General features: G+C 43.4%; 1 protein-coding gene across 2 annotated transcripts in view; it reads right to left on the reverse strand.

Annotated features, from left to right (window-relative positions):
• The window catches only part of TTC23L (tetratricopeptide repeat domain 23 like), a 67,416-nt gene extending 52,855 nt beyond the window's left edge, over nt 1–14,561 (reverse strand). Inside the window, exons 1-4 of one of the 2 annotated variants that reach the window (XM_019982889.2) lie at nt 14,524–14,561; nt 12,431–12,505; nt 7,733–7,913; nt 3,992–4,115 (exon numbers count right to left, since the gene is read on the reverse strand). In XM_019982889.2, the coding sequence (XP_019838448.2) occupies nt 3,992–4,115; nt 7,733–7,913; nt 12,431–12,498 (373 nt within the window). In that variant the 5' untranslated portion in view covers nt 12,499–12,505; nt 14,524–14,561. Of the gene's footprint in view, nt 1–3,991; nt 4,116–7,732; nt 7,914–12,430; nt 12,506–14,098; nt 14,252–14,523 lie in introns of those variants that run through there. The other variant, XM_019982890.2, reaches the window with a different exon arrangement.

A 14,561-nucleotide genomic window follows, 5' to 3' on the forward strand; every position in this document is an offset into this window, starting at 1 on the left:
AGCCTCAGGACGGTTCTCATCAGATCAGCTGGTAACAGAGTTCCACTTCTAGTGTCCCCTTACTCTATTTCAGCAGCCCACCGCCTTTTATACTCTGCTTTGCAAAGGCCTTGTGTTCTCTCGTTATTGACTCATGGACCCATCGCATCCACTGCTCTATTTTTAAAACCTTCAAACTCTCTATCTGGCTCCTTCCTCACTTCCCAGGTCTCCTCCTCTTATACATTTCATGTGACTTTTCTGGCTTCCCTAACTACCCTCTATTTCCCCACATCCCTTTCACTATGCAGGACGTGACATACATAGTCTAGACTGCTGGCCCCTGTGCCTTCCCCTCATTCCTGGGATCTAGCTTCTACTCCAACCCTTGTGCAGGTTCTTGTGAGGTCCCCAAAGGCGTCCTACTGAATCAGTGTGGTCACGGTTTCTTGCATCCCCATCTCATGGCAGCATTAGACACCCTGGCTGCTGGCGTCTCCTCTTGGCTTCCAAGGTACTGCACTAACTTGATTCTCCTTGATAAACTTCTGACTCATTGCTCACTCTGCCAGGGTCCCCTGTTCCCTCCCATAAATGTGTCCATTCTCCATGGGTCTGTCTTTTCACTTCTTCCTTTTCTTCTCTTTCCTCCAAGAAGTTTTATCAAGTCCTATAACTTCAACCTTGGCCTTCACGCTTATAATTTTCCATTGCCCCTCCCTACTTCTGGTCTCTAATATTCCTCCATGGTTATGATTCCCTTCCTTTCTTCCCAAGTTCTGGTCCCAGTTTTCCAGCACCTAGTTAAAATATACTCGTGGCTTTTGCTACTGCAACTCAAAATCAGTATATCAAAAACCAGATCCACTTTCCTCTTCCACTCCACTTTCTCTCCTGATCTGCTTGTCTCTGACAGTGGCACCTTGAGAGGCCTGAAACTTCATGGTCATTTTGGGGCCTCACTTTTCCTCAACCCCAAGTCCAGTGCCATGTCCTGCCAATTCTTCCTTCACAGTCTTTTTGGAATAGGCAGTACATGCCCATGGTTCAAAAGTCAAAATTTTATGTAAAGGTAAATGTTGAGAGATCTCACTTCCAATTTTATCATCTTTTACCACAAGCAACCTCTAGGTAACTTTTCTTTCTTGTGTTTCCTTCAGTGTTTCTTTATATGAATATAAGCACATATTCTCATTTCTCTCCCATCCTTCTCACCCAGAAAGAGGCAGGTTACAAACACCATCCTGCATGGTGCATTCTCTGTCGCCCCAAGATGGATCCGGGAGATCTTTCCCTGGTTGTAGACAGAACTTCCTCGTGCGCTTTCTAAGGCTGCGTACCCCTACTGTGCATATTATTGCTTCATGAGCACACTTGGTTTTTTTCCAATCTTTTACTATCATAAACAGTGCTGCAAAGAATAATCTCAGCCATACTATCTCATCCAGGTTATAACTGTAGACTCAGGAAAGAGTCCCAGAAGTGGGATTTCTGGCTCAAAAGGTAAATCCTTACCTTCTCACTTGTGGCCCTGTCATCAGCCTGAGTTTACACCTAGATGTAAACAGCTAGATGAGATGGCTTCCATTCCAGTTATCATTGCTAAACTGACCTTTCCACAAGCCCACTTTGATTTATTCACCACTTGCTAGAAAATCTCTACTAGTCCTCCTTGTTTATCAAAAAAGGACTAGTTCCTCAGCCTGCCCCCAGGTGCCCTTTCCAGGCTCACCTGAGCAGTCCTCAGTGTAGCTAGCCAGGCTGCTGATTGCTTTCTAAACACACATTGCACCTTCCCATCTCCAGGCCTCTTCCCAGGCTTTGTTATTCATCCGAAATGTCCACCCCTTCCTCTGCCCACCCAACCCTAGACATTTTTCAAAGGACCTTCTTGAACGGTACCTCTTCCTGAATCTATCACTTACTACCTTCAGCAAGAAATGATCTCACCCAATGACCCCAAGGTCCATCTAGTCAAAGCTATGGTTTTCTCAGTAGTCATATTCAGATGTGAGAGTTGGATCATAAAGAAGACTGAGTGCTAAAGAATTGACGCTTTCAAACTATGGTGCTAAAGAAGACTCTTGAAGGTCGCTTGGACAGCAAGGAAATCAAACCAGTCAATCTTAAAGAAAATCAGTCCTGAATATTCACTGGAAGGACTGATGCTGAAGCTGAAGCTCCAATCCTTTGGCCACCTGATGTGAAAAGCTGACTCACTGGAAAAGACCCTGATGCTGGGAAAGACTGAAGGCAGGAGAAGGGGATGACAGAGGATGAGATGGTTGGATGGCATCACTGACTCAATGGACATGAGTTTGAGCAAACTCTGGAAGATAGTGAAGGACAGGGAAGCCTGGCATGCTGCAGTCCATAGGGTCAGAAAGAGTCAGACACAACTCAGCAACTGAACAACAGCAGCATCCCCAAAGCCCTGTATTTAAACCAGTCCCATAGCATCTGCCTTCTGGTGCCTTCTTATCATAGCTGTCTATGTGTAGCTCACCTTCTACATGAGGTTGTAAATTCTCTAAAGGCCAAGACTGTGCCTTCTGTACTCTATAGTTCCCAGAGTCCTCTTCACAGCATCTCCCATATACAAATGTCTCATTAAATACTGCAAGATTGTTTATTGAGAGAAATCAGTCCTCTGGCTTGAAGCCCTTTCCCCAGTACTGGAAAAGGCTCCCAGGGAAATGAGGCAGGCAGGTCTGCTGGCCATAAAACATGGACACGTGCAGCGATGCATGAGCACACACAGATGCATATGTCCTGCCTACATGGAAGCGTGGCTCATAAATTCTATCCATTTTAAAGCAGTTGCAGAATTAATGACAACAAAACTAAGTGGAATTCAGCAAGCACTTCATCCCTCTTGAAGGTTTGTGATTTTTCAAAGCTTTCGTTATTTTATTTGAAGGACCACAGACTTTTTTAAAAGTGAAGAAATTGGGTAAAGCCTATACCTGAAATAAAAGACCCTGGGCTATTCTCAAGGAAAGGTCATGATCATAACCTAGAAAAATTCTAGGCTAGTTTTCAGAAAGTCTGGGTGCAAGGTTGAGCACTATTATATGATGTGGACACTTAACCAGGAAGTTGCTTTTCCCATCAAGAAAAAACAAACACACAAAAAGACCTTCCTTTACAGGAAAACTTTTTTCCCCTCTAACCTCTGGCTCAAATGTGGTTGCCCATTCATGTGGCAGGAAGAACTGTGAGTCAGGGAAAAGAGGGCAGTGCCCCCAGCATCTTTTGTGACATGACCTGTTTACCTGTCTTGAGTCAGCTTGGAATCTAACTGGAAAAGCAAAACTCAAGGTCTACTGGGGCTGCTCATAGAGAGTGCTGACTTCAGAAGATGAAGCCGAACCTCCTTCCACAGACCCACTCAGTAATCTTTCCAAAGAAAGAGGGGCTGCGTCTGCCTTCCCTCGGTTCAGACAAACATCCCCCTCAAATGCTTCTGGTTCCTTTCTCTTGGTTTCAAGTTGCCCTCACCTCCAGTAGAATTTCAGAAACAGCTTCCTAAATTGTCTTCCTGAATCTTGGCTCTCCCAGGGCTCAAGGAGTTTACTTGTTGGTGCCAAGCCAGCTGTCAATGACTTGTTGATTGACAAATCCATGGGTCTCTCTTCAGCCTTCCCCCCATTTGACTTCTCTCTGCCATCAGAACCTGCTGAAGCCACCCTGTGCTTCTTCTGAAATGCCTTCTCCTCCCTTGGCTTCCCTGAGAAGGCCCTTCCTGATTCTTCTATTTCCTCACTGGCTCCGCTTCCCCTACCCCATTTTGTCCTTCAGCCTTCTGTCTTCTGCCTTCTTTCCTTCATTATTATCTTTATCTCTAAGACCCCCATCCTACTGCCTGCCTCAGCCATGGGCTTTCCCTTCTCTTGACGAGCTGTGCGTTGGGGAGGGGATGGATCCTCCCCTGGTCATCCCCACCCCCAGTGTGGTTGTGTGTGTGCTCAGCATGGCTCACCCACCCACACCCAACCGGGAAACAGAGTACCTCTCAGTGTCAGGTAGCCATAAGCCAGGGTGGCCAAAGCCTGTGCACATTTCCAGTGTTCTTCCCCAAAAATAATCCGAGAAAGGATGACACAGCGAATCAGCTCCTTATTTGCTTCAATGTTCTGCAGAGAGCAAGCAAGTCATCATGCTTTCTGGAAAGGAGGAAAATCTCCAGCCCGCATCTCATCACTGGAAGACAGGACTTCATCCACTGTCATCTTTTTCCCTTGTCCCCACTTCCCATCCCACAGCCAATCCAGCAAGTCCTGTTGGCTCCACCTTACTAGTAAGTCCTAAAGCTAAGCTCTTCTCTTCATTCCTGCCATGCGTACCCAGGCCAAGCCACCCTCACCTATAACCTGGGTGACCTCAGCCCCTCCTACTGCCTCCACCCCTGCCCCCCCCGTAGTTAACTTTCTATATCACAGCCAGAGGGACTTATTTTCACCTCTCACAGTGAAAAATTTTAACAGTATGCAAAAACAGAATGGCCAATGACTCACTTAGCTGCCTCAAGTAACTATTCATGGTCAATCTTGTTTCATGTCTATGCTCCACATGTACCTACCCTCTCCCTCTATGGCTCTGAAGTAAATCCAAGATACTAAGTCATCTCATATTTCATAAGTACCTCCAAAAGATATGGACTTAGAAATACTGGGTTGGCCGGATAGTTCGTTTGGGTTTTTCTTTAACATCTCAGAGAAAACCCGAATGAACTTTTTGGGCCAAACCAACAGAACCACAAAATCAGTATTGCGCCAAAATATTAACAATGATTCCTTGCTATCAAATACCTAGTCCCATAAATCTAATAATTACCTCATAGTTTGCAGTTTGATTGTCCAAACACTGAGATCTATCTCCTGAGTCTCCTTTAATCCATGGGTTCCACCTTTATTTCTAATTCTTTTCATTGAAAATTATTTATGGAAGAAACTGAGTTATTTGGCTTAGAGTGTTTCCCAAAGATGGAAATTGGATTGACTACATCCTTATGGTGTCACTCAACATGTCCTTCCATCCTCCATTCTGCCTTTATATTGGTCATTGGATTTAGAAGTTTGATTACCTTTAGCTTTTTTTTTTCTCCCCAAGCAAAACCACTTCATATGTTCTACCATCAGAAGATACCTAATATCTGCTTGTCTCTTGCTGAGGAAGGCAAAACTACATGAATAAATCTATAAAAGATAGTAGAATGATGATATCCTAATTCTATCATTTCTTCTTCATATGTTAGCTGGAATAACTTTATAAAAATGAAATCTCCCCTAATCTATTTCTTGGTTACCCAACAGTATAGTTCACATCAGAAGGACAGGATATATACTTTAATCTTTCCCTTAATTTACCAGCTTTCCAAATAATGAGTTCATTCACTAGCACCTGCCAATTGGTGACCAAGTAACGAGGTGTTTATCATTCTTTTTCTTCTCCATCTTTTTCTCCTTTGTCTAAATTTTTATTATTATTTATGATCATAAGCATAACTGGATTTTTAAATATATCTGATGCTCCTGAATACAGTGAACTACTTTCTAGCTCAGGGCTTGTACACCTGCTGTTCCCCAGCCTGGGACACTCTCACAGATCATTACCCTCTTGTGCCATTTTCATTTTGTTCACCTCAGAGAGGCCTTCCTTGGCCACTTTAATAAAACAGCCTCTCACCCCATCACTTACTATACCCCATTACCAACTTTAATTTTTTTCTTCATGGCATCTACCTCTCTCTGATATTCCATTAACTAAAATTTTTTGTCCATGATCTGTCTCCCTAAATAGAAAATAATAGAAAATACGTTCCTCAAGAACAGTTTCTTCCTCAAGTTCACTCCTGTATGCTCCGTGCACAGAGGAGGCCGCTCATTCAGTACTTGCTGAATAAATCATCTCTCTGCTGGCAAAGATAAGGATGGGGTGGGGAAAGAGTCCCTGGCCCTGCAGAACTGATGGGCAGAGCTCTCTTAAGAAATCACAGAATTACATCTTTAATACATAGATGTCAGTAACTTTACATACACAGTCACCAGGTAGCTGCACTGATTGACAAAGCCAGGCATTTATTTCCTGGTGAGATGGAAGAGCACTTTAGGAAGCCTGGAATTCTGATCCTGGTTCTGACATTTACTGACTGTGAGATCTGGGGCAAGAACACCCTGAGTCCCAGCTTCCTTTTCTACTTAGAGATCTAGACCACTCACCTCACAGGATTACTCTGGAGGAAAGTGAGTCAATATCAAAGGGATCCGAATCTGTTCTGTATTATCTGACTGCAACCCCCTTACAGAGTAACACACAGAGAAGTCTAAGGACTGCTCTCTTCTGACCCCCGTGACCCCCACGTCCTTCCTCACCTTAGGCTTCATCCCTCTCCGCTCAAACACACAGAAGCAAACAATGTGAGAGGGGCATTTCCCCTCACGCTTTAAAAACAGCCATTCGGTCAGAACATGTGATTGTTCTTCATGGGCTGACCGCACAGTAAAATACTAAGTTCTATTCCGAGGAAGCATAATACCACGAAAAATGCCTAGAATGAGAGTCCAAAGCCTCGAGTCCTTTCCTGGCTCTGGACCTCATGTGTTCATCCATCCCCACACTTCCTGTCCTGGGCACAGAGACAACCAGTATGGGCTCCAGAGCTCATCCCAGCGTTGCCTCTGCCACCGCCAATCCTCCTGTCCTTCAGGGCGGTGAGAACTGGGGTGGGCTAGGTTTAACTCCTAAATTTCAATCTCTGTCATTATCCAAAGTGGTCAAGGAGCTGTCAAGTCTTAGAAGCTCACACTTGCATTCCGAGGCAGTTGGTACTTATCTTTCTAGAACTGATCATTCTAGCCTAGGCTCATGAAATACTAATAGGTCAGGATGATGGTCCTTTCCAAGTTCCTGGGTAGTTTACACAGATAAATTTACAGATATAGCCATCCAGGGAAGTATCAACTTCTGCTGTCCTCTGAGGTGCCTCTCTCAGCCTTTCCTAAGCCATCTGCAGACTTTCACACAAGTACTTTAAGATCACTTTTTCCCTTGTCTGGGAATGGCTAGGAAGTCAGTAAGTCAGCATAAGAATTCTTTGTTGATAAATAACGCTCTGGGAGCAGACTGGTGCCTGTGTGTTAATCACGAGGGTCACTGACAGGCTGTCTCATGTTCCTGGACTTTGAACACTCCTGCTAAACACTTGCTCTGAGGTCCTCGTTCCGAAGTCCTGGCTTTGCTTTTGGAAATGGATACCTGGACTCCCTGACCTCTGCTGCTACCACCCACTTCCTGTCCTTTGGTTTACTTAGGATTCCACTGTAACCACAGGCGTCTTACCATATCCTTGCTAGGCCTGAGCCTAGACTGCGCCTGGCTACCCGTGTTCTCAGTCTCTTGCCTCACTATCCTGGACTTCCTGTTACCCAAAAGATATTATCCTGAAATCTTTCAGGAGAAATCAAAAACCGTTTGTTAATTAAAAGAACCAAACAGCAACAGGAAGACCCAACATCAATTTTCAGTTTAAAGCCAGGAGCACAAATACTCCAAGGAAGTATTTAGTGACCCATGTGTGGAACTGGAAGGTGGGCCAGCTACCAGCTATGCTCCGCTCTGTTTTCTCCCACTTACAAAGAAATATTAACACCTTCCTTCACTTCATGGCCTTCAGCCTGAAGTTAAATAAGAGTTTCTCTAATCATGGACATATATATTTGAAAATGGAAAACCTTGTGAATTTTTATTTTACCTTTTTCCCCTTAATCAGCTGAGCTATTTTCTTCTGGGATTGGGCCAGTTTCTCTCTGGGATGAGACATATGGTCTATGACCTTCTCCTTGGCTTTGGTGTCTTCCTCACTCTCTTCAGATCCACTAGTGGGAGATGACTCATCTGTTCGCTGATGTTCTGGGATCTTGGTTTGCTGGGACCTGTGGGTACCAGAGAGGGACATGGAGTGAGGTTTGACCTTTGCATATCTCAAACAAGGTGGCACTGAAGGACAGAGCCCTCCCAACTGGGGGCTGGGGATACGATCTTTAAAACAGACCTGAAGAATAAAGCCAGGTAGCACACTCATGCCACCTGCAAAACCCAGAGTTAGAACAGCAATGTAGTGGTTCAAATGAAACAGATTTGTTGAACTACCCACTCAGCTGCAACTCTGCAGCTTACCAACCATAAGACCTTAAGTAAGTTATTAATCTGTTTCTCTGTAAAAATAAAGTGAATATGAACACTCACCTGATGAGGTTATGGGATTAAGTCAGGTAATACTCATAAATCACTTAGCATAGTGCCTGCTATTTAGTAAGTGCTCTTTAACATTAGCTATTATTATTTTATGAGCTCCATGACTTCAGGGTGTTGAATTGGAAGATCTCCAAGATTCCTAGCATTCTAAATTCTGATCCAAACCAGGGGCAAAAATGGACACAGTGAAATAAAGTAAAGGGAACTAACATTTTGAGGTTGGAACTTCACATGTCCTCTTTCAAATTTCTTAAAAGCTTCAACATAAACCCTGACTAAAGAGGATGTGGTCCCACCAAGGAGAAGGGAGGGGAACGCACACTGGGTCAAGTGCAGATTCAGGAGAGAAATGACCTTTTCAATTATTAGGGGGAAAAAAAACTAAACCGAAAATGTGTTGGAAAAAGAGCTGAGTGGGTTGAAAAATCTTCTCCCTCTTCCCCAGCACCCCTACCCCACCCGCTTACACACACATACACACACATATATACACATGCATACATACAATGTAAATCTCAGATTTCAGTGCTAAACATAATTATGAATGGGTAATTGATGTGATAAAGTCCAAAGAGTGAATCCTACGTTAACAAATGAGATAACCATATCCTAACTCTACCATAAAAATCATAAAGTGATCCAGAAGAAATAGAATTCTAAGATCTTAAGAGGAACAGCAGAAATTTTAATTATAAGTTCCCTCAAAGAATCACCTTTGTATTCATGATAGTTTTTAAAAGCTCAACAATTGCATAGTTTTCAAAATAAATTTTATCTTCCTTTTCCACTAATAAGTAATGAATGCTTGCTGTAAGAATACAAAAAGGAGAAAATTTAGAAGGAAAATAAATGTCAAATGTAACCTTTTACACCAGGTTCGAATAAATGACATGTTAATATCCATCCAGAGTTCTGTTCTACATAACCTATATTTATTTAGGCATGTGGGTAAACCATGTGGACAGGGCAGCAACATTTCTTTAGGCCCAGGCCCAGGCCCCGGCAGGACTGCGCTCAGCCCACAGACAGAAGTGTGCTTTCAGACGATGTGCAAAAACTCAATGGAAAAGGGAGAGAAGCCTGGCAGAGCCATGAAATTGGGAAATAGGACTTAAACTTGCCTGATCTCTGTCTGGTGAATTCCATACTCCTCCAAGACCCAAATGGAGTGCCACCTTTGCTGGAAATATTGCACTGGAGTAGCAGTACAAACACCCTCTACAGGCTTGCGAAAGTTTCCTCCAACTTCGACTATAGTGAGAATCACACCACAGTCTCTTTCAAAATTTGTTTTGTTTCTGAGTCTTCTTTGCTTCCTAGTAAGTAAAATCACCTGGGCTGGGACTGAGTCTCATTTGTTTCTAAGAAACCCTGATATCTGGGTCACAGTAGGAAAAAATAACTGCTTGTTTAATGATGAACAAATGAATGGAAAAGGGAAGTGGAAGGTCTTCAAGATGCCTGAAAAAGACTGATGACAGAGGAAATCCGTGGCAAGAGAGCCTAACTCAAGAAACTCACAGAAAGAACACTTAGTCCTCAACAGAAGACCTTGCTTAGGCTGCATATTTCATACACCTGGAGCAGAAGTTCAACCTATTGGGGTCTCCAAAATATTATTAACTTTTGATATTAAAAACAAGCCCAAAATAAGCCCAAGCTTTAATAGCAGGGCCTCAAAGGAAGAAGAAACATTCGAGTCTTGATAAATAACTTGAGACTGCAAAGCCCTGAACTAGCTTTGAACTTGTTGCTGCGAAAGGTAAGAAAGATACCTAGAGAATACTGACCAGATATCTCAAAGGATAGTCAGAATAAAAAGATTAGGCCAGGGATTTCCCTGGTGGTCCAGTGGGTAAGGCTCTGCACTTCCAATGCAAAGGATGCAGGTTTGATTCCTGGTCCGGGAACTAAGATCCCATGTGCTGCATGACCAAAAATATTTAAAAAAAAAAAAAAGATTAGGCCAGTTAAATGAATGATCTGCCTTGCTCGGTCTCTAACTTATTCTATATATTGCCATCATAAATGTGAATCCTTACTAGTAAAATTAGATATGAATTATCTATTTCCAAGATACTCTACTATGCACTCAACATTTTTTCTTTTTTAAAAAAATACTAATTTTATTATTTATTTGGCTACATTGGGTCTTAGTTACAGCATGCAGGTTCTTCACTGCATCATGCAGGATCTTTCATTTTGGTGCATCAACTCCCCAGCTGTGATGAGTGGGCTCAGTTGCTCCTTGGGGCATGTGGGATCTTAGTTTCCAGACCAGGGTTTGAACCCATTTCCCCTGCACTGAAAAACAGATTCTTAACCACTGGACCACCAGAAAAATTCCTGAACTCTACATTTTTAACTTCAATTTTTATAGTTATATGATCCTTAAAATATTTTATAAGATGGTACAGAATGAATTACACTAACATGTTAACCACTAGACACAGTTGGCCATTAAGCATATGAAGTGTAGCTGGCCTGAACTGAGATCTGTTGCAGTGTAAAATACACACCGAATTTCAAAGACTTAATATGGAAAAAAATTTCATCAATTATTTTATATAATATTATATATATATATATATTGATTTATAGTATTTACATTTACCTGTTTTTATTTTTTAATACGGCTACTTAAAATTTAATATTAGACTTTTGGCTAGCATTATATTTCTACTTGATAGCATTGGTATAGAGCAATGGTTCTCAACCAAGGGTGATATTGCTCCCAGGGGATATTTGGCAATGTCAGGAGATAACTGCTTGTCACAACTGGGGCGGAGCTACTGACATCTCATAAGTAGAAGCCAAGGATGTAACAATGCACAGGACACCCCACAACAAATAATTATCTAATCCAAAATGTCAATAGTGTCAAGGTTGAAACGCCCTGGTATACAGAAGTGGTTAAAGAACAGACTCTGAAGTCAGACTGCCCAGTTTGAACAGCACCTACTAGCTATGTGGCTTTGGGCAAACTGCCCAACCTTTCTTTAATTTATACTCTTCATCTAAAAAATGGGGTAATTACAATACCTCCCTCACAGAGCTGTTGGAGAAATTAACTGAGTTAATATATATAAGTACTTAGAACAGTGCCTGGCACATAGTATTTGCTCAATAAGTATTAGTTGCTATGATGTAAAATTTTTAATTTCCTTATTGTCTATTTCATGAAGGGCTTCCCTGATGGCTCAGACAGTAAAGAATCTGCCTGAAATGTGGGACACCTGGGTTCTATCCCTGAGTTGGGAAGATCCCCTAGAGAAGAGAATAGCTACTCACTCCAGAATTCTTTTCTGGAGAATCCCAGGGACAGAGAAGCCTGGTGGGCTATAATCCATGCAGTCACAAAGGGTTGGACACAACTGAGAGACTAACACTATTTCATGAAACAATTTCAATTTGCTCATTAACTTTTTAATTCTCCATGACTTTACCAATCTTGTTAAAATTATCTTTGTAAAAAAAAAAAAAGTTGAAACCTCCCTTAAATTAGGAAAAAACATTTCTTTTCCGTCTTGCATAGGTTGCATGTGTGTGTGCTCCAACTAAGTCTTCTCCAACTCTTTGTGACCCCATGGACTGTAGCCTGCTAGGCTCCTCTGTCCCTGGGATAGCCCAGGCAAGAATACTGGGGTGCGTTGCCATTTCCTTCTCCAGGGTATCTTCCCAAACCAGGGATTGAACTCACGTCTCCTGCATTGGCAGGCAGTTCTTTACCACTGAGCCACCAGGGAAGCCCTTGTATAGGTTGCATAAGTACAAATGGACATTATAGCAGAACTGTTATTAGAAAACAACACAGAATCTCAATCTTCCCTATAACATGCATGCAAAGCTTCTCACCAAGATTGGCCTTAAGTGGAGGTCCCACAGGGAACTCTGCTCAGTGTTATGTGGCAGCCTGAATGCTAGAAGAGTTGAGTTTAGGGGAGAATGGATACACGTATGTGTATGGATGAGTCCCTTCACTGTCCACCTGAAACTATCATAACATTGTTAATTAGCTATACTTCAATACAAAGTAAAAAAAAAATGTAATAAAAAGTCTACTAAATTTGAACATACTTTTAAAAAATATAAAATGTAAACACTGAAAAACAAAATCTTTTCATATTTAAAAAAAAGTGAATGTCCCAGTGTTTCAGGCCAGTGGAAAGTGATGCTAAGACTCTGTGGCACTTACAGATGGAAACAGAAGTCCCAGTCGGTGTCACTGGTGACAGTTGGGATGCGGATGGGGCTGGCTCGCATCTTCTTCCTACCAAGAATCACATGGGAGGTTAGCTTTGGAAGAAGACGCTTAGAAGTCTGTTCTATTCTCCCTCTGTCGGATGCTATTAGCATTAAACTGAAACTGCCCAAATATATATAACCCATCCTAAATCCACAAATAGACTACACACACACTCATGAATGGTGGACCTGGAAAGCAGAAATTAAAGACATTTGCCAAATTAAATCCCTGAGTTAAATTTCTATTGTTTAATTTTTACTCCACATTACCTCCCAATTCTCTGACCTTTCTTACCCCTTAAACCAACACATGGAGAAGGCAATGGCACCCCACTCCAGTACTGTTGCCCGGAAAATCCTATGGATGGAGGAGCCTGGTAGGCTGCAGTCCATGGGGTCCCTAAGAGTCACACACGACTGAGCGACTTCACTTTCACTTTTCACTTTCATGCATTGGAGAAGGAAATGGCAACCCACTCCAGTGTTCTTGCCTGGAGAATCCCATGGATGGATAAGCCTGGTGGGCTGCCGTCTATGGGGTCGCGCAGAATCGGACAGGACTGAAGCGACTTGGCAGCAAGCCAACACATTTACATTTCCTGAATCATGGAAACTGTGATCTCCTACTCAAGTCAGATATTGTTTTTGCAGATGACAAGCTCTCATGACTAACACACTAACAGTGTGTTTATTAATTCTTCATGTCCCTAGAGATGTCTCATTAGTAGGTGATCCTAGTTAAGGAGCTAAAACACATGCATCTATTTTGATTGCTGTCATTAAGTGATGGAAGAAATAGTGAAAACTGATGGCAAAAAAAGAAAAAAAATGATTTATATTATTTTCTAAATTGAATGCTTGTGGGTATCCCCGTTGCTTAAATCCAATCCAAACGGAATGCAATTATTTATTAACATTAGCACCCACCAAGTCTCTCCTAATTTCACCCTGCAGAAAGTCACTCATTCCCACCTGAGCCCTGAGTAGGTTTCTAAGTCTCCACCCAAAGACTAGAAGGGAAGATTCACTAATTTGTCTATCTAATGTCTACTTTCAAAACCGTAGCCGGTAACTTCCCTGGTGGTCCAGTGGCTAAGGCTCCGCACTGCCAATGCAGAGGGCCCAGGTTCAATCCCTAATCAGGGAACTAGATTTCGCAGGCTGCAATGAAGATCCTGAGTGCTGCAACTAAGACCAGGTGCAGCCAAACACACACACACACACAAACACAAACTGTGGCCGGGGGCGAGGTTCAAGCACACATACACAAACTGTGGCCAGGGGCAGAGGTCCAAACACACACACACACACACACACCCCCATATATATATACACATAAACTGTGGCCAGGGGGAGAGGTTCTGACTTCTCAATCTCCTAAATTCTGTTCCTGTGAGGTTTCCCCTGGCCCTGAACTGTAACACCAAATTCTGGCCCCTCTCTCCAGTGCAAATCGCTTTCTTCTTTTCTGCAGTTGTCTCGCCTTCGTAAACCTAAACACCACATTTCAAGCACCGTCGGAGGTTCCCCCTGGCTTCTTGTCAGCGGTGCACCGGCCGCAGAGGCCCTGGCCGGAAAAGAAGGCGAGGGCGGCCGAGAGGCAAGTGTCGCGGGGTACCTGGCGGAGGGCAGAAGGCACGGAACTAGCCTTCTTGGCACCCTCTGCTCGGCTTCCGCGGGGCGCTTCAGTGTACTGGCCTCTGCGGACCTCGTTCAAGGGGCCACAGGTTGCCTTGCGGAAGCGAGACGCTCAGCTAGCTCTGCCTTCCGCGTTTGCCGCCGGGGTTTTGGCTCCGGAGACAATGGTGTTACCATAGGAACGGAATGCTGCGGACGGCATGTAGCGTCCGCGCCTGTAGCTATGGCAACGCGGGCACTTCCGGTCCTGCGGAATTCCGGGCTGCCCCAGCTTACTACAGCTGTTGCCGCCGCGGAGGCTTTCCGGTCCTCTCAGCCGAGATGAGGGCGTCCCGAGTCTCGTCCTGACATTTCCCTCTCCTGCAGCTCTACCGCCCAGTATTGTTTTTCTCAATTTGACTTTACCTCTCGGAGGTGAAGGCCCGGAAAGAGGCGATAAATCC

The sequence above is a fragment of the Bos indicus genome, chromosome 20 (genome assembly GCF_029378745.1).
Source record: "Bos indicus isolate NIAB-ARS_2022 breed Sahiwal x Tharparkar chromosome 20, NIAB-ARS_B.indTharparkar_mat_pri_1.0, whole genome shotgun sequence".
In the NCBI taxonomy this organism is placed as follows: Eukaryota; Metazoa; Chordata; class Mammalia; order Artiodactyla; family Bovidae; genus Bos; species Bos indicus.